Raw genomic sequence first — 24,269 nt, forward strand, 5'->3', positions numbered from 1 at the left:
ACACCTTCCTACATCCCACTGGCCAGAACCATTGCCATGTGGGCATACTTAGCTGCAAAGGAGGATGGGAAATCATTTCAGGCAGCGTATGCCCAGCTCAGACTCAGCAGTGCCATCTCTGAGCAAGAAGGGGAGGCTGTCGGCTGCGTGAGGGCAGGGGTTGTGTCTCTCTTGTTCCAGTGCTGGGAACAGTGTCTGGCAGACGGCAGACATTTGATAGGTTATGTTGAAGGAAGGCGTGTGTGGATATGGGGAGCAGGGATCTGCTGCCTGCGCGGCATGGCACAAAACGGTGAGCAGGGTCCAGAGGCAGCACAGTCCACTGGAGAAGATGGACACGCAGGGGATTATAGCCCAGTGATGCACGCTCTGGTGTTGTGTAGCCGTTAAGGACACTGTCGTGGGCATCAGGGAGACCTCAGTCCGAGTGTGGCTCTACCACTTACCAGCTGTGTGACCTTAGGCAGGTGACTTAACCTCTCTGAGCCTGCATCTGCTCATCAGATAAAATGGAGGTCATACCCATAACTTCTGCCTTACAGGGCTGTTGTGAGGATTATGGAGAGTGCCTAGCACAGTGCTGGCCTGGAGTGAGTGCTTTATAAACGTTGAGTACTGTTAACTTGTTTTTAGAGGTAAGTGCCCATGGTTCCGTGAGAACATAGAGTAGGGGCCTTTAACCCAGCTTTGGAGGCTGTGGAATCAAGGAAAGCTTCCTGGCAGAGGGGACACCTGAGTTGTGACTTAAAAGGACAGTTAAGAAAAGGGAAGAGTGTTCTCAACAAAGGGAACAGCATGTGCAAAAGCCAGAGGTTAGGAAGAACAGGGCTTGTTCAACTGTTCAGTGTGGCTGCAACATAAAGCTGGGGTTGGCACGGGGGCTGAGAATGCATAGAGGCGAGGCTGCAGGGGTTAGCGAGGGTCAGGGCTGAGGAGGGTGGATTTGCCTAGTGGGCACAGGGGACCCCTGAGGGTGTTCAGCCGGGAGTGAGGGAAGAGAGGCAGAGCACAGGTGAGGCATCCAAGAGCCAGCCCCAACACGTCCACTTGAGGTCAGGCTGATGGAGGTCAGATCAGGATCTCGTGGCCTGGTCGGCCAGGGCTGGCTGTGGGGGTGAGGGAGGCCCCCTGTGGGACCGGAGGCAGGGCTGGGGCATAGGTGAGGATTGGGGTGGGCTGTGGCATCACCCTCCCTCTGCCCCACCTGCAGCTTCGGGGTGCTGCTCTGGGAGCTGCTGACGGGGGAAGTCCCCTACCGGGAAATCGACGCCTTGGCCGTGGCGTACGGCGTGGCTATGAACAAGCTGACGCTGCCCATCCCCTCCACCTGCCCCGAGCCCTTTGCCCGCCTACTGGAGGGTGAGCCAGGGCCCTGTGGAGAGGGTAGGCTCAGCTTGGGGTGGAGGGGCCCTCGGGCCCAGACCTCACCCCTCACACCCATCCCTGCCAGTGAGTGAGGGAGAAGGGGCCGGGACCATGGGACTGTGAACAGCCTCCTCCGCAGTAGGCTCCATGGCCCCCAGACCCTTGTTCTGCCAGGCCCTCAGCTCTTGAGGGCACCCTGTCAGGATTCCTAGGCCCAGAGATTCCTCCCCAGTCCTCGACCCTACCACCAGTCAGGGAGCACGTCCCCAGGTTTCTCTCCCAGAGTTTCACTGAGTGAAATATTGCCAGGAATTTGGCTTTTAATTCCTTCCCCTTGGCTCCACGGGAGTCCCTTGTAGTCCTGCCTCCCACTGAGCAGGCTGATGCCCAGAGCGTGGCCACTGACGTCGCCACTTCCACTGCTGTCCCCCCACCCGACCCCAGAATGCTGGGACCCGGACCCCCATGGGCGGCCAGATTTTGGCAGCATCTTGAAGCAGCTGGAAGTCATCGAACAGTCAGCCCTGTTCCAGATGCCGCTGGAGTCCTTCCACTCGCTGCAGGAAGACTGGAAGCTGGAGATCCAGCACATGTTCGATGACCTCCGGACCAAGGAGAAGGTGAAGGCCGGGGCAAGGTGGGGGGGACGGAGCGAGATCCCTGAGTGCTGACGCCTTGAGTGGGGCAGAGTCCCTACTCTGAGGCCCTGTCTTTGGGTCCATGCAGGGCGAAGGGAGCCTTTTTTGCATATTAAAAGGAGACAACCTCCTTTTGGGGATTGATAAGAAAAAGGCACCCTGCACTGAAGGGCTTACAGGTGATACTGGGTGAGATCTGGGACTGGCTTTAAAAATGCGAGGGAGAGAGGAGAGAAGGAAGGGATACAGGAAAAAGGATTTGCAAAGTATAGATAATTATTGAAGTCTGATGATGGCTACATGGTGGTGCACTGTTCTGCTTTTGTAGATGTTTGAAGTTTTCCAAATTGAAGAGTTAGAAAGTTTAAAATGGGGGGCGGGGGAGAAAAGGCAGCCCTTTCTTTGGGCTAACAGTCCCCTGCCCTGGCACCCAGCTTGGCTAGTGCAGTGTGAGTTGGAGTGTACCCCAATTTGCCCCACCGCAGGCCGCCCCTGTGCAGGGCCCCAGGCAGCCCCGGCAGCCCCGGGTCCGTCCCCGGGGGCGGTGTCGCCGGGCCCCTCCCCCAGCCGGCGCCTCTCCTCCAGGAGCTGCGGAGCCGCGAGGAGGAGCTGCTGCGGGCGGCGCAGGAGCAGCGCTGCCAGGAGGAGCAGCTGCGGCGGCGGGAGCAGGAGCTGGCCGAGCGCGAGATGGACATCGTGGAGCGGGAGCTGCACCTGCTCATGTGCCAGCTGAGCCAGGAGAAGCCGCGGGTCCGCAAACGCAAGGGCAACTTCACGCGCAGCCGCCTGCTCAAGCTGCGGGAAGGCGGCAGCCGCATCAGCCTGCCCTCCGGTACCGCCGCGGCCCTTGAGCGCCCCCCAGCGGGCTGCTGGGGGCACCCCCAACCCGGGCTTGACCTCTCCCGTTTATTTTTTAAGCTTTTTTATTGCTAAATAGATCAGACATGGAAAACAACCAAAACACCGTGCCGCTTAACGAGTTAGGATAATCGCCCCGTGAAAGCAGAGAAAACTTCCACCCACCCAGATGCCCTCCACATGCCCGCTCCAGACACAGCCCCCTGACAGCCCCTGAGGGTAACCCCTGTCTTGACTTTTAGGGCAGTCCTTTCCTTATTTTTCTATATAGTTTTGTCCCCCAACTCTTTCTTTAATATCTCCTGATCTGCCTCTCGTCCCCCTTGCCAATGATTGGCGGAGGGGCTGCGCCACTTACCCTGTGGCGTCTCCACAGCCTGGGCTGTGCTGCTCGCATCCCCCTGGAATTGCTGACCATGCCCCTCTGTCCCCTGAATGTCCTATACATTGGTATTAGGTTAAACCGTGTGAAGTTGCTGGTGATCAGCCATTTTTGACCTACGAAAACAAGTTTCACATGGATCAGCCGTTAGGCTGGGTCTCAAGGCTTAGTCAGTTTCAAGTTCAGGTTTGATTGCTTTCTGTCCCCAAAGGCTGCTTCCCAGGAATGTCAGCAGGCACAGAGAGCTGGTTCTCTCTCTCTGTGATGCTACAAGCCACAGAGCAGTGCCCAGGACAGCACTGGCCAAAGAAATATAATGCAAGCCGCATGGGTAATTTTAAATTTTCTAGTAGCCACATTAAAAAAGAGAAAAAGAAATGGGTGAAATTAATTTTAATAATTTATTTAGCCCAATATGTTATGGTTTCACCTGTAATCAATACAAGAAAAATTGTTAATGAGATATTTTACCTTCTTTTTTCACACTAAATCTTTGAAATCCAGTGTGTATTTTATATTTACAGTGCCTCTCAATCCGGGCGGTAAATTTTCATCAAAAATACTTGACCTGTATTTAGATTTCATAAAATTCACAGTTGAAAAAGTAGATTCACATACCCAACTTGTTCCAGACATGCTTAAATGTTTCCAAGAAGTGAACTGAGTATTGTTTTTAAATGTAAACTTAGATTAATTACCATTAAATAAATAAAGGTTGGACCCCCCCCAGCCCCTCAGTCACGAGCCGCATTTCAAGTGCTCAGCTGCCACGTGTGGCTAATGGCCACCTTCCTGGATGCTCAGACCTAGACCCTTAGTCAGTCCTTAGTTAATTAGGGAGCCGTTAGGATCCTGACTCGCAAACTCATGTGCTTCAGGGGTACCTGGAGGGCTTGTTACAGCCACATTGCTGCCCCTTATCCCCCAGGGTTCCGATTCAGGGAGGGCCCGAGAGTGTGCATTTCCAAGAGGTTTCCCCGTCATGTTGACGCTGCTGGCCTGGGGACCACACTTTGAGAACCGCTGCCTTAAGGAAAGCAAAACGGTGGCGTTCCCATTCCTTCCATAAAGGGAACTTCTCTTTGGTTACCCATGGAACCGTCTGCTTAGGAAAGTCTCTTCCCTTTTGCAGGCTTCGAGCATAAGATCACAGTCCAGGCCTCTCCGACCCTGGAGAAGCGGAAAGGATCTGATGGGGCCAGCCCCCCCGCGAGCCCCAGCATCATCCCCCGGCTGAGGGCCATTCGCCGTGAGTACCTCCCAAGGCCCTGGCCAGCCAGTCAGTCAGTCAGCAAACCTCTCTGAGCACATAGCTTGCACCGAGCTGGAGGAACAACCGGGAACAAGACAGGCAGGGTCCCCTCCCTTATTCTTACCTGGGGGAACAGATGTGAACCGGGAAACAAGTCAGTGAGCAGGATAAGCACTGTGAAGGAAATCTGGGAGGAGAAAGCGGAGAGAAGCTGCTGTTCACATCAGGAAGGCCTGTGTGAAGAGCTGAGCTTTGAGCAGGGGCCTGCATGGCAACAAGAAGGGAGACATGCGGGGATCTGAAGGCAGAGTGTCCCTAGCAGAAGGAACAGCCGAGGCAAAGGCCCAGAGGTGGGAACAAGCGTGGCGTGTTTATCAGCCCGGAAGGCCGGCTCGGCTGGAGGAGAGTGAATGGGAGGGAGCGGTAGCTTGTGGTCAAGGATCTCGCCGGGCCTGGAGAGGCAGGATAAGGAATCTGGATTTTATTTCAAATGTGATGGGGGAGCCCCTGGAGGGCTGTGAGCAAGGCAGTGACGTGATCAGATTCACCTTTCCCCGCCGGCCCCTGTGAAGAGTACGGATTGTAGGAGGGTGGGAGACAAGGGAGATGATGGGGGCTGGACCAGAGTGGGGGCCTTGGAGGGGGAGATGGCCACAGTGAGCACCGCATGGCAGAGGGACAGCCATCGGGGTTTGCTGATGAGTTGCAGGGTACAAGGCAAACAACAACCATACAGTGGTTGTCAATACTAGTATCAGGGTCTGTTCAAAGTGTGGTGGGAGCAAGAGAGACAGCAACGGACTCCAGGGAATGAACTGCTGCAGAGCTAGAGGCTTGACGGGCAAGCCGCCAACCAGGCCAGGAAAGGGACTGAAAGGGAACAGAATCCAGGTGAAGGGAACAGCCTGTGCAAAGGCATGGAGATGTGAAAGCGTCCCCCTGGGAACCAGCAGACAGGGTCCCAACCATGGCACCTGATGCCCCCTGCCTGCGTGTCCTGACCCCATCTCCTCCCCCTCCCTCCACACCAGCCTCCTGGCTGGCTGTGAGCTCTCCAGGCGCGTCCCAGCCCCTGGCATCTGCCGTTCCCTCTGCCTGTAGTGCTCCTCTCCCTGCTGTCTACCTGACTCAATCCCTCACCTCCTTCAGGTCTTTGCAGATTTCTCCCTCTCACACAGGAGGCCTTCCCTCACCCACAGCCCTCACCTGCTCCCACGTGCTCACTTTCTAACGCCCCACACAGATGGCTGACCCAGTAGGACCTGCCTTTACCCACTAAGATGTAAACTCCCGAGGGCGGGATTTTTGTCTGCTCTGTCCCCTGCCGTCTTCCCAGCCCCGCCACAGGGCTGGCCCAGCAGGCGCTCAGTCAACCTGAGTGGACGGTTGAAGGCTGAGGCTGTGAGGAGTGATGGGAGATGAGGCTGAGGAAGCCAGCAGGGAACAGCCTTGAATGCCAGGCTGAGGAGCTGGGACGTTGTCCTGACAGCAGTGGGGAGTTATGGAAGGATTTATAGCAGGGAAGGGTCATGATTGGAGTTAGAATCCAAGATCCCCTGGGCTTCCAGGTGGAGGGAGGATAGAGGTGGGGAGAAGGAGGCTGGGAGCCCAGCGGGGACAGACTCCCCAAGACCCAATGACTTACTGGTTTGTCTCCCTCAGTGACTCCCGTGGATGGTGGCGGTGGCAGCAGCAGTGGCAGCAGCAGTGCTGGCAGTGTGACGTGGGGCCGCAGCGGGCCCCCAAAGAAGGAAGAACTGGTTGGGGGCAAGAAGAAAGGCCGGACCTGGGGCCCCAGCTCCACCCTGCAGAAGGAGCGGGCGGGAGGAGAGGAGAGGTATTGGCTGTGGCCCGCCAGCCCTGTTCCCCGGCCCAGGCCGCCACCGCCGGAAGGCTGACGACGCCCCCCACCTCTGGTGCCCCCTGCAGGCTGAAGGCCCTCGGGGAAGGAAGCAAACAGTGGTCATCCAGCGCCCCCAACCTGGGCAAATCCCCCAAACACACACCCATCGCCCCTGGCTTCGCCAGCCTCAATGAGATGGGTAAGAGAGTGAGGGCCCCTTTAAAAGGGGAGGGGAGGGGAGCCCAAGACAAAGCGGGGACCATACCCCAGAGTTGGGGGGAGGGAGCCGGATTTCACCGGGCCAGTGGGTAGGAGGCGTTCCTGGAAAGGGGCCCAGCCGGGCCCTGGGGTGTGGGGGTCATTCCCAGGGAGGCAAGGGGCTTTGGGGGCGAGGAAGCCTCGAGAACCACGCCTAGTGGGACTCGGTGGTCTCGCTGCCGGAGGGGCCCCCGGGGCCAGGGGCAGCCCCGGAGTCGAGCGCCGGCCTCTCCCGGTTGCAGAGGAGTTCGCGGAGGCGGACGAAGGCGGCAGCGTGCCCCCCTCCCCGTACAGCACCCCGGCCTACCTCACGGTGCCGCTGCCCGCCGAGCGCTCCCCCGGGGCGCCCCCCGCGCGGCCCGGCCCCGGCGCCCGGCGGCGCTGCGAGCTGGCGCTCCTGGGCTGCGCCTCGCTGCTGGGCGCCGTGGGCCTGGGCGCCGACGTGGCCGAGGCGCGCGCGGCGGATGGCGAGGAGCAGCGGCGCTGGCTCGACGGCCTCTTCCCCCGCGCCGGCCGCTGCCCGCGGGGCCCCGGCTCGCCCGCGCGCTCCCCCGGCCGCCGCGACGACGCCGCCCCCGGCCCGGGCCTGGCGCCCTCGGCCACCCTCGTGTCGCTGTCGTCCGTGTCCGACTGCAACTCCACGCGCTCGCTGCTGCGCTCTGACAGCGACGAGGCCGCGCCGGCCGCGCCCTCCCCGCCTCCCTCCCCGCCTCCCTCCCCGCCCGCGCCGTCGCCCCCGCCCAGCGCCAACCCCCTGGTGGACCTGGAGCTGGAGAGCTTCAAGAAGGCCCCCGGCCAGTCGCTCACGCCCACCCACGTCACGGCCGCACGCGCCGTGAGCCGCGGGCACCGGCGGACGCCGTCGGACGGCGCTCTGGGGCATCGGGGGGCGCCCGAGCCCGTGGGCCCCGGCCCTGGTGAGTGAGGCGCCGTGCGCCCAAGGCGCAGAGAACGGCCCTTCCCCTGTCCCCGCCGGGCTCCGATGTCCCAGCCCAGCGGCGACCCCCTGGATGCCAAGGCGGCCTCCTGCTTAGCATGCGGAGGGGTGGGGTCTGTGTCCCCATGGCCCTCGCTGTTGAGGGTCCTCGGGTGACTGAGACACAGGCCCAAGCAGGGGTGGCAAATTCTAATGCCCACAGGGGCCAGGCAAGTGACATTAATGGCAGCAGTAATAACTAGAGCAAACACTCGTGCTGGGCACTGCTCTCTGTACGTTTGTTATCAGGACAAAGATGATGAGGACAGACAGGAGTTAAGTCCCTCCTGTGAGGCACGGTGCTACTTCTACAGTCACTGTCATTATTTCATTTAATCGTCACCCATGTAGTGAGGCGCTGTTATCCCTGTTCAGAGGTGGTGACATGCCTAAGGTCTCTCCGGGGTCTGTCTGCGGGAACCCCGCCCAGCGGAGGAGGTGGGGGCAGGGCACGGGGGCGGGGGGCTTGTCTAGAGAGGCAGCAAGGAGGCGGGCCCTGGAAGGTTGAGGACTGTGCCTAGAGTTGCCCCCAGATGAGCGGGCAGTCAGGAGTGGCCGGGGCCTGGGTAAAGGTCCAAACCTTGCAGGAAAGCGGACCCAACAAGATAAGCAGATTTTTCAAAAGAAGTCAGAAATCCCAATTTTCCTGTAAACGCTCCTGGCTTTTAAATACCGCCCTCGGGCCCGCCCCGCTCACCTCCTCCGATCCTCTCTTACCAGGCCCTCGAGATCCCCTGGACTTCCCTCGCCTGCCCGACCCTCAAGCCCTGTTCCCCACCCGCCGCCGGCCCCCCGAGTTCCCTGGCCGCCCCACCACCCTGACCTTCGCCCCGAGACCCCGGCCGGCCGCCAGCCGCCCCCGCCTGGACCCCTGGAAACTGGTCTCCTTTGGCCGGACACTCAGCATCTCGCCTCCCAGCAGGCCGGACACTCCGGAGAGCCCCGGGCCCCCCAGCATGCAGCCCACGCTGCTTGACATGGACATGGAGGGGCAGAGCCAGGACAGCACGGTGCCCCTGTGCGGCGGGGCCCGGGGCTCCCGCTGAGGCCTGCCGCCACTGCCCTCGGGGCAGCCATGAATGTAGCGCCCCAGGCCCCGCCCCAGCCCAGCCGGCCAGAGGCGGGGAGGCCCTGCGCAGGATATTCGCTCTATTTATTGGGGAAGGGGGGAGGGGGGACACTTAATTTATTCCTTTGTACCCCAGGGGGTGGGGCCCTGCGCCCGCCCTGCAGTGGGGGGAGGGTGGGCCGGGATACTCAGGGACAGGGCATCGAGGGGGATTTGGCACAAAATGCAGCATTAAAGGTAACCCCTGCCCCCTACCGCGCTCGGCTGTGTCGTTCCCGGCCCAGGTCCCACCCCGGGTCATCCCCTGTGCCCCCCCCCACTGGGTTTCTGAAGTCCGTGGGGGTGAAGCGCAAGCCTGTGTCCCCTCCTGGGTCCCCACAAGAACACCACACAAAGAGGCCACGGTCACCAGTGACGAGTACTTTACCAGCAAACACACGAGTCAGGGGAAGTTACACGGTGAGGGGGGAGCGAGTGGAGGTGGGGACTGTCCCCCTAGGTCGGCCTCAGCCAACGACATCCCGAGTGCCGGCCTGGGCCCCACTGTCATCCCGCTGGAGGCTGCACCGGTTCATCTTCAGCTGAGTCAGCTGGATGTAGCGCAGGACGTTGGTGTCTGCAGGGGAGGCGGGCGGGGTGTTATCAGGGTGTCCCGGGGCAGCGGTGACATCTGCACCTTCGGCTCACACCTCATTGTCCCCAGCCTTCAGTGGCTCCCCACACAGCCGGCATTGTCAGGGCCCTTCTCCAAAGGCCCCAGCCACAAGGAACGGGGGCATTTCACAGCTCCGTGCTTGCACATATGCTCTGCCCTCTGCCAGGAATGCCTCCTCTCAGGAGCTCCCGTCACACTGCCACCAGCCTCCAGTGACATCTGCAAGAAGCCACTTCTCTCCAACCAATTACCAGGATGGCTAATCTTGCCTCTGCGCCCACCACCCTGTGTTGTGCACCTGTTGTGCTCCCTCGTCTCTGGCTCTCAATACAAAACTGAGTGTTGTGTCTGTCTGCCCCCACACACACACGCACACACCCCTCTCTGATCTCCCCGAGGGCAAAAAGCAAGCCTCCAGCTCTGCTAACCACCCCCACCCCGGGCCAATTTCCTAGAGTGCCAGGAACCAGGTGACTGAGCAGGTGAAAGTGTGACTGGGTTAGTGAGTGAGTGGATGAATGAGTGAGTGTGTGGGGGGCGTGTAGGGAGACAGGGCGCGTGGATGGAGAGGGAAGTGGCTGATGGGGGGTGGGAGGCATCGGGACGAATCAGTGACTGACTAGATGAGAAGTGGGTGAGTGGACATTCAAATGGGAGGTGAGTGGATGGGGGGTGTGGAAGGAGTAGGTGAGTGGAGAGGTGACGTGGAGGGAGGGGTACAGCACTCCGCTCCGGGCCCGCCCTCACCTGTGGGCTCCCGGCTGCGGGCCTCCTGCAGGTAGCGCAGCGCGCGCGCATAGTCGCCCAGGTGGTAGAAGGCGATGCCGGCGCGGTAGGTGGCCTTGAAGTTGCCCTGCTGCTTCTCCAGCACCTTGAGACAGTACTCGCGCACGCGCTCGTAGTTCACCAGCTCCGACTGCAGCAGGCAGGCTGCGGGGGCACCGGGACCCCTGGGCTCAGAGCTGCCGGCGCCCGGACCTCACCTGGCGGCGAGGCTGCGGGACCCCGCCCTTCCCCGCGGCGGAGCTGGGCCTGAGGGATGGCTCAGGCCAGCGGGCCGCCGAGCTCTGACCAATCAGAACGGAATCCATCTGCGCCGCCGCTAGAGGGCGCGAAAAACATAGGCAGGCGCTCTCCGCGGTTAGCTGGGAGCTTTCCATACCGGAGAGCGCTAAGGGCGGTCTCACAGGTGAGGGATGGGGCCTTGAATGGCTCATCCAGGGTAAGTTTTTGTCACCTGAGGCTCGCGGGTGGCAGCCCAAAGCTCAATTCCTGCGTCCCAGCTCCTCCCGCCTCTGTGGTCCCCCACACTTTCAACCTCTCTCGTTGATCAAGTTCTGAGGTCTCCCCACACAGACCCCAGCCCTGGCCCCTTCAAGCCTCCAGAGTCTCCCCCCGACCCCAAGCTTCATGATTGCCCCTCGCTCCCCATCCCTCTCGCATATGCACCCTCTGCGCCCCCCGACGGCCCCGTACCCGTGAGAGAGTCATAACATTCCACCTCCGTGTTCTCCACCAGGCGCCGCTGCTCCTCGCTGAGGCGGGCTGGCCCCGGGCTGCTGGCGGGCCCGGGGGCGGGGGCGGGCAGGCCTCCAGGGCGGGCCCCCTGCGCCGCCTTCAGCTGCAGCAGTGCCCGATGATACTTGCCGATGGCTTCCCGGAACTTCTTCTCTCGGTAGCAGCGCTGGCCCTCCGCCTTGAACGCCACGGCGGCCCGCAGGCTGCTGTCGAGCGCCGCGCCCAGGCCCCCTGACGGCTCTGGGGCAGGACCGGGCCGCGCTGAGCCATGGCGGGGGCCCGCGCCGGGCGGGGAGAGGGCGGGAGGCGGGCGCGGCGGAGGCTCCGGGGCAGCGCTGAGCATCAGCACCGGGGACAGCGCGCCGCGCTGCATTGTGGGAAACTCCTGCGGCCGCTGCTGCAGCTACCGCATCGCCCCCCGTGGGGCTGGTCCCCACCCTTTCTCCGCCCCCGCACCTCCGGCAGCCGACTCCGGCTGCCCCCTATGGGTCTAGAGAAACCCCTCAAGACTTCCCCACTCTCTCCTTCAAATCAGCCCCAGTCCTATTTCTTCAGCCGGCCTCTCCCTCCTTCCCACTCCCTTTACCCTCCCCACCCTCCTGCCTGCTCTCCTCCCCCATGCCCAAAGCTCCCAAAGCTTCCTGCAAGGAAAGGGGATGTCTGGGGGAAAGAGCAGGAAGATAACTTCGTGGAAAGCTGGTTTTCAGCCCACTAGGCATTTGGCATATTAGATAAGAACACAGGCTATGGACTCAAGCTGTCTGGATTTAATTCCCTGCTTATTTTGTCACTAGTTGTATGCCTTAGACAAATCACCCAAATTACCTGGAACTCTGTATCCTCATCAGTAGTAACATGGCAAGATGATAGCAACTTTGAAACTCATTTGTTTATCTATGCAATGAATAAATTTTCACTGATGTCTTTTCTGTGCCCAGCTCTGGGCTGGGTGACGCTGGGAGATAGCAGGGATTGAGAGAGCCTCAGACCGTTCTCACTGGGCCCCTAGTCCAGTGGGGAGACAGACCAGTGACGAGACAGTGACAGCCCAGAGTGAGCAGCACAATAAGAAAAGTGTACAGAATGGGAAACACGTGAGAGGCTTCTGGGAGAAAAACTGAGGGCAAATGAGGTGATTGTCTTTCAACCCTCCTTAGCCTCTCACTCCTTGATCTTCCTCCACCTTGCCTTCCTTCCCTGTAACATGGGATAACAAGTGAGCTTACTTCAGAGTAGTTGTAGGGACTGAATTATGTTATGCAGGCAAAGCACGGAGCACAGGGCCTGGTAGAGTAATGCAATTGACAACCGGTGTTTCTTATCATCCACGAGACTGTGAGGTTTGTGATAAGTGCCCGGCTTTGAGTCAACATCCATATACAGCTGTTGAATGAATGAGTGAGTGAATAAATTTATGTATGACCACCTGACCCCCAAGACTCTAGCTTGGGTCTCAGCCCCAAGCACCATGCCCGTATTTCCACTCTCCCCTCCCCCTCTATCGCATACCCCCCCACCACTGACTGTCGCACTTCAGAGGTTGAGTAGATCAGATCCCATTTACCGAACTCTTGCTATCAAAGACCCTCACTGTCACAAACTGATGACCCTCACCGACCAGTATATTTAATGTGTCGGGCTTGTGCAACCATTAAAAAATATTGAATTAGTTGCCAACATATAAAAACAGAGATACTTGTGGAATTGCAAATTTTCAACTTCACTTGAACAAAATCTGAAAATCTGGCAAGGTCAAGGTAGCATTCCTCATGACTAGGACAGGCATTCTGTTTCCCACAGTCCGCATCCCTCCTAGTTTCTTCCCAACCCTGAGGCCGAGGGTCATTCAGCTTGCGTTGCGATTTTCCTCTCAGCATCTCTCTCCCCCGCGAGCATTTGCGTTTGGAATCCCAGTTTTATCCCGCTAAGCGGCGCTTGCGGAAGCCCGCCAGCGCCCCCTCGCGGACGAGTCCGGAATTCGCATCGCGTCTCCCAGCAACCATTAAGGCACTTGGTGAGAACATCCAATCAGAGGGAGGAGAGGCCCAGGAAGTAACCAATCAAAAGCGAGAGCAGGCCAGAATTCGACCAATGAGGACAGAGAGCGCTCGGAATAAAAACTCTTTTATTGAAGTGGGCGACGCGCAAACGCGGAGTCTTTTTTGGTCCGGTCTCCCGGCTCAGCGAGGCCCGGGCTGGGGGCGGCGGAGGAGGCGGGCGGCGGCGAGGCTGGTGCCGCGGCTCTGGGGCCGCGCGTACTTGAGGAAGACGGCGGCGCGGCCGGGCGCGGGGCCTCGGAGCGCGGCGCGGGCCATGCACGGCTCGAGTGGGCCCAGCTCCGCGGGGCTGCGGCGGGGAGACGGGGAAACTGAGGCGGGCGCGGGGGCAGCGGTGGAGACGACCTGTCCTCGGAGGCTGAGAAGACGCCTTGACTTGGGTCCCCGAGGACCGCTCACGGGCTCTCTCGAGGTCGGACACATGGTCCAGCATCTAGGGAGTGACTGGGGGGCACCGAGGAGGGGACGACCCCCGATTCTCCCCGCAGGGCGCGGCTAGGGGAGAGCCAGGACCCGCGGCGAGGGAAGGAGAGGGGCTGAGGACGGGCGGACATCCAGCTCTGCCCCCGGGGGCAGGGGACGGGAGACCAGACGATTCATCCTGCCACCCGGGGCCAGGGTTAACGGGGAGGGGGGGCTCTAGCAACTAAAGGGAACCCCATTCGCGGCCAGAAGGGGAGCTGGGGGATGGAGGCCTACAGACCTCTCACTCTCAACCCTGGAACGCAGTTAGAGCATCTTCTGGGCCTGGGGAGATCTTGTCTGCCTCCCTGGGGCAAGGTTAAGGGTCCCCAAATCTGGACCAACACCCCATTCTCTGACACCCCCAGACTAGACAGACATACCATTCTCTCTCACACCCAGAAAAATCAAGTCTAGGTGCGTGCCCCCCCCAACCCCCCCAATTGTCTTATTCTCTGAGACGTAGAGACAGCGACCAGGAAGGTAGGTCCCTGAAGCCACAGAGACCCTCCGCCGCGGCCGTACCTGTAGAGCGCCGGCTCGGGCCCGGAGCCCGCCCCGCCGAGCACGCGGTGCGCCAGGCTCAGCGCCGCAGCTGCGCGGCGGCCGGGCTCCCATCCTGCGGCCTCGGCCTCCAGCAGGGACAGCTCCAGGAAGTAGGTGGCAAGTAGCGTCACCTGCCGATGCAGCTGGGAGACCATCAGGCCACGCCCCTATCCCGCGCAGACCCCGCCCCTCCCGCGCGGGCCCCGCCCCCGCCCCGCGCACCTGGTGGCTGCTCCGGGCCAGCGCGGAGAGCAGCCCGAGGCAAAGGAGCGGGCCCGGGTGGTGCAGCCGGAAATCCAGGCGGCTCAGGATGCGGCGCTCGGCGCGCAACAGCTCCGCCCGCGAGAAGGAGCCAGCGCCCAGGAGGCAGAGGGAGGCGGGCTGCGGATTGGGGGAAAGTGGGGGGAGTCTTGGGCCTCGCTCGTTACTCCCTGCCCTGGAGCACCTGGGATCAAGTCAGCCCCCGTTCTGGACCTCAGTTTCCTGATCTGTAAAATGGGGCCATTGATGTGTTTTCTGGAAATCGTGGAGAGCACCGACTTCCGAGTCAGAAAGACCTGGGTTCGAGTTCAAACCCTACCATCTACTCACTGTGTGACATGGACATTCACGAGGCTCTCTGAGACTCAGTTTCCTCATTCATAAAAAGATTACCCCCAACTTCCCCGGGCAGCTCTGATAAGGCACTGAGTTTGTGCTTGTTAACAGCAACTACTCAAGATGGGCCGTAACTACTATAACTATTGAAGACTGAATCTAAGTCCCAGCTACTTGACTTGGGGCAAACGGCTTCCTCTCTCCGGGCCTCAGTCTCCTCCTCTGTTAAAGGGACACGTCGGTGCGTCCCCTACCTCACCCAGATATGCTGGGATTCCGAGAGTACGAAAGCGCTCACTTGGCACACAGTAGGCGTTTAATCTGTGACCGCCGGGAATAGCAGAGCTCCACCCTCCCCAGCTCCACCCCGGCAGTACCTCGGGAAGCACGCACTCTTCCACTTTGCACGCCACGAAGAGGCAGGCCACGCCCAGCAGCTGCAGGCGGCGTAGGCGCACTCGGCCCGCGCGCAGGTAGGAATCCAGCAGGTGCACGGCTAGGTAGAGCGTGTCCCCCGCCAGGCCCAGGTACTCCTGGGGAGGGGCACGGGTGACCACCAGGGTCCCAGGCTGCGACGCGGGCCTGGCCCTGGCCCTCCCCCCTGTACGTACGTGCACCTGGACCAGCCAGTCCACCACTAGCGCGCGCATCTCCGGGGTCACGGTGCGCGGCAGGGCCCTCCGGGGCAGCGCGCTGCACACCTGGGGTCGGGAAGGGGAGGCTCACTCTCCGCACCTGTGCCTCTGCTCCTCTCCTGGGCTCCAGCCCTGGGTGCTGCAGCCTTCTCCAACCAGTTGGATGTCACATGAGTGCCACACCCAAACTGGCCTCCAAAATCTCCTCCAAAAATGCTTCTCTTCTGTGTGCCCATCTAGAACCCTGGACTTTGTTCTGGACCCCTCGTTAGGCACCTCTCCAGTCTGTAGCCCCCATGAGCACTGGACCTCCTTGAGTGTCTCCCCCTGGGTTCCCAGATTCCACTCCTGGTCACCAACTGTCAACCCATCCCCCTCAGAGCACCCAGAAGGGTCTTTCTAAAGTACCAATCTGACCAAGGAATTCCCCAGCTTAAAACCGTCCCATGGTTTCCAGTATCCTCAGGAGAAAAATCCTAATTCCTCTCGGACTCTCTCAGGTCCTGCCACTGCTCCAACACCACCTCTTCCCTCTCCCCCCCTCACAATCCACACCCTGCCTACAACAGCCTTCTTGGGGTCCTAGACTATGCCAAGCTCATTCCTACCTCAGGGCCTTTGCATGTTATGTACTGTTCCCTCCACCTGAAATGGTCCTTCCCCAGCTCCTTGCATTGCTGACTCCTTCACAGTCATTCAAGTTTTAGCTAAAATTTCCCTGACTTTTTCTTTTCCCTGCACCCCATCATCACTCTCTCTTATCACTTTATTTTCCTCATAATCTTTTCAGTCTGGAGATGTGTTTCCTTGTGACTTTTGTCCATTTGCCGCACGAGGCTTCAGGCACCACAAGGCCAGGGATTTCTGTCCAGATCCCAGCTGCATCTCAGGTCCTGATAGAGCCCCTGGCCCGGGAGAGGCATGCACAAGATGTTTGTTAAATAAATTCCTGCCTTCAGTATTTCTTCTGACGGTACCTATCCCATACAGATGTCTGCGGACTCCCACGGCCTGTGTTTGTGGCTCTTCTGAAATTATCACCTATATTTACTTGTCTCCCCACAATGAGGACAGACTGTCTGTGTTGTTCCCCACAGCATCCCCGGTGTTCACAAACATTTGTTAATAAATCGCTATGTGTTAAACGAATAAATATGAGGGACAAGTAGGCGGGGCTGTGAAAAACCAAAGGAGGGGCTGCAAACGGCCTGGGGAGGAGGGGAAGGGCACTCCGAGCGCGGGAACCCGCCCAGGTGACTGTGCCAGAAAAAACAAGCCAAGAGATTAGGGGCGGGGGCTGGAAAGTCAGGGAGGAGGGCGGAGAGCTGAGGCTGGCGAGGGGGAGTTCGGAAATGCTCGGGGAATGGGTGTTGGGCGAGCGGGTCAGCTTTGGCCTCGTCTAACCCGAACCCTCTGCTGCCCTCCAGGGCTGGGGGCGGCGCCCGAGTGGCCCGCGGGTCCAGGGGGGCCCTGGCCCGTCCGCTCACCATGACCTCGGCGAAGATGTCCCCTGCGTACTCGCGCTCTCGCTCCAGCCCCAGCGCGCTCAGCGCCTCCTCCAGCCCCGGCGGCGCGCACGGCCCCGGGCGCCTCTCCGGGCGTCCCGGGGAGCCGCTCGTGCCCGCGGGGACGCCGTCGGGGACTGCGGCGCTCGGAGGCTCCGGGTTGAGCGAGGCAGCTGGACTCTGCAAGGGAGAGGGACTAGGCGTCAGTGCCTGGAGAGAAGCCCGAGCCGGGGGTGGGCCCCTGGCTCCTGCCTCTCACCAGCATCCTCCAGGCTGGCGTCGGAGCCAAGCCAAGCCCTGCGCTCACCTCTTCCAGCTGGAGCGTAGCCCTCGTGGAGGGCGCTTTAAATGAGCCTTGGCGCATGCGCGCTGAGCACGCCTCACCTGGGCAGGTGCATAGGTAGTGGCGAGTGTTACACAGGCTGGCTCTGCCCCCTCCAAACCCTCTAAGGCCAGCCAGCTGGAGTCCGATCCTCGTCCTGCTGCTTCCTATATGACCAGAGGCAGCCTCTCTGAGCCTGACTTTCCTTGGCTAGAAAGTAGGGATTATTTCAAAACTTCTAAGATTGTGTGTTTAAGTGTCCCACACAGGGAAATACAGTAAAAGCTTAAGACATGGGAGCAATAAGTCACCTAACAAATATTCAAGGAAGGCCTCTGTGTTCCGTGCAGCGGGGGTTGGTGGGGAGCACCTGTGGTGGCTGCCTTTACCAAGTGCACGGCCCAGAGCTGAGGTGGTGATCGGGATGAGTGGCTGGCGATCTGGCTGGACTAGTGCAGCGGCCTCCTCACTGCCCTCCCTGGTCCCCTCCCCTAGGGTCTGTTCCCCACACGCAGCCAGAAGGGATCCTGTGCACACCTAAGAAGTCAGATCACCCTCTCAAGTTGAAAGTCCATGAGGCCCTATCGTATCTTCCCCCCTACCCCATACACACCCTTTGAGCTCATCTCCTATCCCTCTCCCCCCTCACTCATTCCTCTCCCACCACACTGGCCTCCTGGCTCATCCCCACCAGGTATGCTCCTACCTCAGGGCCTTTGCACTGGCTGCTCCCTCTGCCTGAAATGCTCTTCCCTTCCTTTAAGGTGTTTATTCAGATGTTACCCTCCCCATGAAAAGTGCCATCCTGAGCATTTCCGGTCCCCATTGTCTGCACTTATTCTCTCCTTAGCACCTACTGCCTTCCTATTTATTGTCTCCCTCCTGACTAGAATGTGAGCTCCACGAGGACAGGGCTTGTCTGTTTTCATTGCTGTATTCCCAGTGCCTAGAACAGGGCCAGGCACATAGTAGGTCCTCAGTAAATATTTGTTGAATGAATGAGCAAACAGGCTGGTTGTAACTTAGAGACAGTGGTCTGGAAGGGCCTTTCTGACATGACATTGGAGCTGAAACCTGAAAGAGAAGAAGCCAGGAATGCAGAGAGGGAAGAATATTCCAAGGGGAGGGAACAGGCTGACGCAAGGCCCTGAAGTAGGAAAGAGCTTGCTATTCTCAGGCATTTAGAGGTCGACGAGGCTGGAAAAGTGAGCAGAGAGGAGCGTGAGACGCTGGACCAATGGCTTCCTGTCATCCTTACCATAAACCCCAAACTCCTTACCTTGGCCACGAGGTCCCTTTGGCCCATTGTTCTCTCTCTAACCTCATTTCCTTCCGCTCTCCCCCTCCCTCACTCGAGACACGCTGTCCTCTTTATGTTCCCGGAACATCTGAGGTACCTGCCTGCCTCAGAGCCTTTGCGCTTGCTGTTCCCGTTACCTGAATGCTCGATAAGAAGGAGGATATTTACACTCTCAGTATCTTGACACAAGATACTCGCTAACTACACAGAGAAAAGTACTAACTTGACAGTGGAGGAACCTGACAGACGCCACCTTAACCCCGGGGTCAGAGTCATCCCCAGTAATGGGACAGGTGCCCTCCTGCCCCTCCAGAGAGGATGCCTTGGAGGGCACACCGTGCCTGGGAATTCCTGCCAATGGCTGGAATAACCACGAGGCGCCATCAACCAACCAACCGATTGAGGGACATCCTGCAAAATAACTGCCCCGTAAGCTCCGAACCCGTGAGCCAGCACTAGTCACTAGGCAGGCCTTTTCTTCTTTTGTCTACAAGGGCTTTTCTGTGACCATTGGTAAGATCTGAGGAAGGTCTGAAAGAAGGGCATTGCTTCACCGCTAACTTCCTGACCTTGGTAATTAGACTGCGGTCATGAGAGAGAATGTTCTCGTGTTAGGACAGACACGTTAACACAGGGGCGGGGAAGGGAATAAAGTAAATGTAAAATGTCGTGGGGAACCTGTGTGAAAGGTAGATGAGAATTCTTGGTACTTTTTTAAAATAAAAAATTTGAGCAGATTTACATCCCATCCCCCATTTCTGCTATTAACATCTGACATGAGAGGGGTACCTGTCACAATTTAATGAACCAACGGGGACACACTATCATTCAAGGCCATGCTTTATTCAGAGTTCCTGACTTTTTACCTACTGTCCTTTCTCTGTTCCAGGATCCCACACTTAGTCTTCATGTCTCCTAAAGCTTTTCTTGGTTGTGACAGTCTCTCCGGCTTCCCTTGTTTTGAACAACCTCCACAGTTTTGAGAACTAGCGGTCAGGTCAGGTATTCTGTAGAACGTCCCCGAATCGGGATGTGTGGGACGTGGTTTCTCCTTATTACATGGGGTTGTGCATTTGGGGCAGGAAGACACAGAGTTTAGTAAAGCCAAGTTGTCATCGCGTCACGTCCAAGGCACCTACTGCTGACGTGACTCGTCACCCTCGGCGTGGACCCTGACCACCTGGCAGACGCAGTGCGTCAGGCTTCTCCACTGAAGAGCCGCCTTCTCCTCTGTCCACAGTGCACTCTTCGGAAGGAAGTCACTTTGCAGCCCACAGCTAAGGCGTGGGGGTCTGCTCCCCCTCTGTGAAGGCAGGGTATCCACAGAAATTCTCTGCAGTTCTGCACAGATGTCTCTTCCCACTGTGTATTCATCATTTATATCAGTGTGGGCTCATCCATTCTATACTTGGGGTAAAATCCAATACTACGCTACTTATTTTGTTGCTCTAACTGCTCTCGGCTTCTGCCACTGGGAGCTCTTCCCATGGGCTCCCGCCGGCTCGAGCGCCATCAGCGAGAGTCCAGTTTGGTTAGCAGGTCCTTACTCCCGGGCACCACAGGATGCCCCGGGCTCATGTGGCTATTTCCTGCTCCACTCCTGGATCATTTTAGTACTATTTTCAAAAGTTTCACAATTTTCTACAAGTCTGCAATTACTTCAAAATTAAAGTTAAAAATACGTGAATCACTACACCTTTTGGGGAAAGCTAGCTGACACATTAAATACGGCAACCCTGGAAGGTAAGCCACAAAAACAAAAGGCAGGTGCAGTAAAGACGGACTGCTAAGGTTTATTATAATACGGCTGGCAGCAGCAAAGAAACTGGAAACCAAGTAAACTCTCGTCAACAGGAGGCGGCTCAATCAGCTGGGGTGCATCACCCCAGGAACCTCGTGAAGCAACTGGAAGGCATGATGGCAGTGTCCACGAGGAGTTCCCCAGAACGCAAATGGCTGGAGGATCTCGTTTTTACCAACGACCCAGCACCCCTATTCATGTGCATATGTTGGGGGGAGCCTACGTGACAGGTGGCAGGACACGGCCCGGGCGTGGCATGATCAACAGGGAGGAAAGTTCTGCAAAAGGAGGGGGGACGGGCAGTTCACCAGGTCCACCGCGCCAATACGCATGCTCAAGGCCTGGGATCTGGGGGACCTGACTTTTATTCTTTACACACACAAACAAAACTTGTGAAATTTTCCATGTGCACATGACAAAAGATTAATCTACTCAAAATCTAATTTTCCCAGTTGGTAAAATTTTATTAAAAGCCTGCCACCTGAAACTCGCTCTTTGGGAAAAGCTCTCCTGTGGAAGCAGGCAGCACCGCTCCGTCTAAGGACGCATGTTGCCCTGAGGGAGCAGGTGACTGACGTGGGGGGCCCCACCCGGAGGAACGTGAGACAACACAGAGGCTGACTCAGGAACGTCCCCACACGGGAGACCTGAGTGGCAGTGCGACGTGAAGGGAACCTCTAGCACCCGTCCCCTCAGGGGGCTGTGACAGAGGGAAGAGTAAAGGGCTTTTCTTTCTGCCCACCGGGACTTACTCTCGTACTTAAATCGAGTCCACATGAAGCGAAGAAAAACAAAAAATTCCTTGAGTCTTGGCCACAGCTCATGCTAATTTCTATCAACCGGATCCGACTTTTCTGCTACCCTCAAGATCTCAGACTCCATGCACGTGAAGCCCTAACACCGTCTGGCAAAATCTGACAGGGACTTCTCCCATGCCGGGCTTAGCAGGGGCAGCCCCGGCCCTGGGTCTGGGAGGAGTGATTCAACCGTGGGGACTCTGGATAAAGGGGACAGCTATCAGAGGATGCCCAGAGCTGGGAGGACTCTAACCAAACCTGAGGTGGCCCAGCTGAGAGCCACCACAAATCCCACTGACACACCAAGGAGCGTGGGGGACTCAAGGCTCCCTGGTTTAGCCTAAGTGAGGAGACGGGGATGTGCTGGCAACGCCCCCTCTCGGCTCAGGCGCCACGGGAAACGAACCCACTCCCTCTCACGCCCACCTCCAGGGCACACTCTTCTTGCTCACAGCCACCCCACCTCTTTTTGCCTCAGCAGCTTCTGAGGGTCTGGAACGGTCTCTGTCCACCGTACCCCACCACCCCCAGGCCCTGGAGCCTCCCCCAAACTCCTCCGCCGGCGCCCCCCCCTCCCCAGCCCGTGGCTGACCGGCTCTGTGAACGGAGCACGGGGAGCAGCAGGCGGCTGGTGCCAGGGGCTGGACTCCAAAAGCAAGGAGAGGCCCAGGGTGGTGGGCCCCGGTCTGAAACGAGTGTCTTTATTGCTTGTACCGTACAAGTACGAGGAGTAGGGGAAGGCCAGTGGGGAGGAGAGAGAATTGTCAGATCAACGACAGACACACACAAAAAGGAAAAAAGACCCCCCCACCCACCGAAACCAACCCCACCCCCACCCCAGGATGTCTCTCTGTGAACTACCTAGTACAGGAGGTGGGGTGGGGAGATCAAAACCAGAAAAACTAAATTCCAAACACCCGGAGATGTTGCGGGGGAGGGGGACAGGGCAGCAAGTGGACCCCAGGCGTGGCTCCCCCCCTAGGCCAGCACCCCTCCCCCACGGGATGAAATGCTCAGGCCTGGGACAGGGGCCTGAGCCCACACACACCACGCACACTCGAGGCCGGGACACGCTTGCCCTCGCACACACATACCCAACACGCATGCACACACACACCCACGTGCACCTGCGTCCCAGATGCACAGGGACGCCTGCGGACACACGCAGTCTGGGGCACTCACACACGAGTGCCCACAGCACTGACACACGTTCACCTTAAGGCTGCAGAACGCAGGGCCCGGAGAGGGGGAGGGGTGAGGTGGCCTGGAGCCCCCCTTCTCGGAGGCCCCCACCCCAGTACGTACCAGAGACCCCCACCCCCTCCTCAACCCAAGTCCACGGGGCCCAATACTGTCTCGGTGTGAGATGTGTAACAGCCGAGGCTGGCACCCCTCTGCCCCAGGCAGAGAGAAGGGGGCGATCCCGGCCCCATCCTCGGAAGGGACCAGGGCCAGGCCCGGGATCCAGCGGGAGGTAAGGCCAGCTGGAAGGAAGACCTAGTAAGGCACGGGGCTCGGGGGCGGGGAGGCTAGCCCCCAAAAGTTCCTCCTACCTCATCCACAGGTCAGGAGAGCAGCGTGGGGGGGGCGGGGGGGAGGCAGGGCCAGGAGGCAGCGCCCATCCCCTGGGCCCCTGCTGGGTCCCCACAGGGTCGATCGGGCCCCATCCACGTGAGGAGGCCCCAAAGCCCAGATCCCACAGCTTCCAAAGGCCCCCGCCTGTCCCTGGACATTATTGCTTTTCTGCCCCCATGGGGGAGGGGCTGGACTGCCCCTCGCCAGACCACTGGGAGCCTAAGGACAGGGCATGGAAGGCAGCACCCCCGCGCTGTCTACCGGGCGGCCCAGAAAAGGCGGCCTCTGACAGACGCAGCAGCACCCCAGCCAGAATGCAGGCCCCACGGCTCCACGCTTCGCCCCTCACGGGGGTTGTGTTGATTAAATACCGGAAGCTCTCTCACCGCCCTGAGGCCCGGTCCTGGGCAGGCGGCGGGAGGCTCCCAACTCCTGGTCTGGGCACAGAGGTGGGGGCAGGACAGGGTCCTGGAGGCAGGGCCGCAGGGACCGCTGAGGTGAGTTTGGCAGAGGGCTGGAGAAAAAACTGGAAATGGGGGTAAGGAGGTGAGGGATAGGGATGCAAACAAAAAAGGCAAAATAAAAAGTTGAAAAAAAAGAAACAAGCCCCCGGCGGTGGTGGCGGCCGTGCGTGCGTCCCGTGGCGGCGGCACGCTCACTCGCGGATGCTGGCCGAGTAGGAGAACTGGGGGAAGTGCGTCCGCTGGTCCAGGTCGAGCGAGCCCAGGCTGTCATCTGCGGGGGTCAGTGGAGTGGATTGGGGAGACCCGGCCTGCAGACGGCCCGGTCCCCCGCCTGCACTCCCTGGGGTGGGGGGGACGGGGGAACCGCCCCAGGAGGACAGCAGGTGGCCCACAATGTGAGCCCCCAGCGGGTGGCCGTCCACGAGAGGGACAGAGAAGGCTTGGTGACTTCCTCCCTGACAGGCCCCTCAGCCACAGCCCCAGCCCCAGGCAGAGCCCTGGTGCACGGGCCACTCCTCAGCCTCGCCAGTGTCCCCCCAGCTCCTCTGCTCTCCTGCTCCTGCCACACCGCGGTCTAGCCCAGGCCTCTCGGTCCCAGTCCTCTGCCCTGGCAGCCACTCCCGCCCCCAACAACCCTCCACACGCAGCCAGAGCCAGTGGGGACTTTCTGAAGCCCTGAGGCAACCCTGTCCCTCCTCTGCACAAAACCCTCCTACGGCTCTCCAGGCAACAGGCGCCCGCTCCACCCAGGGGCCCCCAAGCTCCTCCTGCTTGGCCCGATGCCCTCTCCTGCTCCTCTCCCCTCTACTCTGACCTCTGCAGTGCTCCCACGGTTCCTGACCACACAATGCTCGCACTTCTGGGCGTCCCACGTGTCATTCCTTCTGCCAGAAACGTGTCTCAATTGCCATGCCTCCTCCTCCAGGAAGCCCTCCCTGACTCAGAAGCCGAGTCAAGCATTTCCTCTGGGCTTGTATTCCTACACCCTAGCCCTGACCCCTCTGGGCTGTCACCCCACCTGGACAGGGAGCTCCCCGAGGGCAGGGCCTAGGGCTGTCTCGGTCACTGCTGTGTCCCCAGCAGAGCCCAGCCCTGGGCAGGTGAGAGTAAGAACTCAGAGGAGCAGAGTCAATGGACCAATCGGACCTGAGACCCAGGCGACGTGAGAAGACAACCGTGGATCTGCCACCTCAGCACTGACAACTCCCCACAGCTCCTGCCGGGCCTCTCCCCTGAGCTCCGGAATGTGCTGTAACAGCTCCGGGCACCCCTCACCCTTGGTCCACTCACAGGCGGACCATGGGGTACACTGCCTACAAATGGAGGGGGCCCTGCAAGCTGCCTTCTGGAGAACCAGGTCAAAAGCAGACCCCACCCCTCCACAGCCCGCAGGC

At 59.4% G+C, this 24,269-nt stretch overlaps 4 protein-coding genes across 6 annotated transcripts in view; 1 reads left to right on the plus strand and 3 right to left on the minus strand.

Annotated features, from left to right (window-relative positions):
• The window catches only part of MAP3K10 (mitogen-activated protein kinase kinase kinase 10), a 29,299-nt gene extending 20,563 nt beyond the window's left edge, over positions 1–8,736 (plus strand). Inside the window, exons 8-15 of the mRNA XM_058531068.1 lie at positions 1,211–1,359; positions 1,810–1,985; positions 2,589–2,835; positions 4,376–4,492; positions 6,158–6,332; positions 6,425–6,537; positions 6,839–7,513; positions 8,293–8,736. Coding sequence (XP_058387051.1) covers positions 1,211–1,359; positions 1,810–1,985; positions 2,589–2,835; positions 4,376–4,492; positions 6,158–6,332; positions 6,425–6,537; positions 6,839–7,513; positions 8,293–8,618 — 1,978 coding nt within the window. The 3' untranslated portion in view covers positions 8,619–8,736. The remainder of the gene's footprint in view (positions 1–1,210; positions 1,360–1,809; positions 1,986–2,588; positions 2,836–4,375; positions 4,493–6,157; positions 6,333–6,424; positions 6,538–6,838; positions 7,514–8,292) is intronic.
• A 284-nt stretch (positions 8,737–9,020) lies between these two features.
• Positions 9,021–11,187, minus strand: TTC9B (tetratricopeptide repeat domain 9B). The gene is made up of 3 exons (XM_058530960.1): positions 10,773–11,187; positions 10,044–10,226; positions 9,021–9,257 (listed from the first exon to the last, which is right to left on the minus strand). The coding sequence occupies exons 1-3, from the start codon at positions 11,185–11,187 to the stop codon at positions 9,148–9,150; spliced, it is 708 nt and encodes a 235-aa protein (XP_058386943.1). The 3' UTR covers positions 9,021–9,147.
• Positions 11,188–12,994: 1,807 nt separating this feature from the next.
• On the minus strand, positions 12,995–16,980 carry CCNP (cyclin P). Its single transcript, XM_058531069.1, has 7 exons — positions 16,924–16,980; positions 16,599–16,868; positions 15,088–15,177; positions 14,854–15,009; positions 14,102–14,260; positions 13,859–14,010; positions 12,995–13,160 (listed from the first exon to the last, which is right to left on the minus strand). Exons 1-7 carry the CDS (start codon positions 16,978–16,980, stop codon positions 12,995–12,997), a joined length of 1,050 nt encoding a protein of 349 aa, XP_058387052.1.
• Positions 16,981–21,516: 4,536 nt separating this feature from the next.
• The window catches only part of AKT2 (AKT serine/threonine kinase 2), a 48,290-nt gene continuing 45,537 nt past the window's right edge, over positions 21,517–24,269 (minus strand). For all 3 annotated transcript variants that reach the window (XM_058529328.1, XM_058529327.1, XM_058529329.1), the window contains one exon: positions 21,517–23,146. In XM_058529328.1, coding sequence (XP_058385311.1) covers positions 23,067–23,146 — 80 coding nt within the window. In that variant the 3' untranslated portion in view covers positions 21,517–23,066. The remainder of the gene's footprint in view (positions 23,147–24,269) is intronic.

The sequence above is a fragment of the Diceros bicornis genome, chromosome 34, assembly GCF_020826845.1.
Source record: "Diceros bicornis minor isolate mBicDic1 chromosome 34, mDicBic1.mat.cur, whole genome shotgun sequence".
Lineage (NCBI taxonomy): Eukaryota > Metazoa > Chordata > Mammalia > Perissodactyla > Rhinocerotidae > Diceros > Diceros bicornis.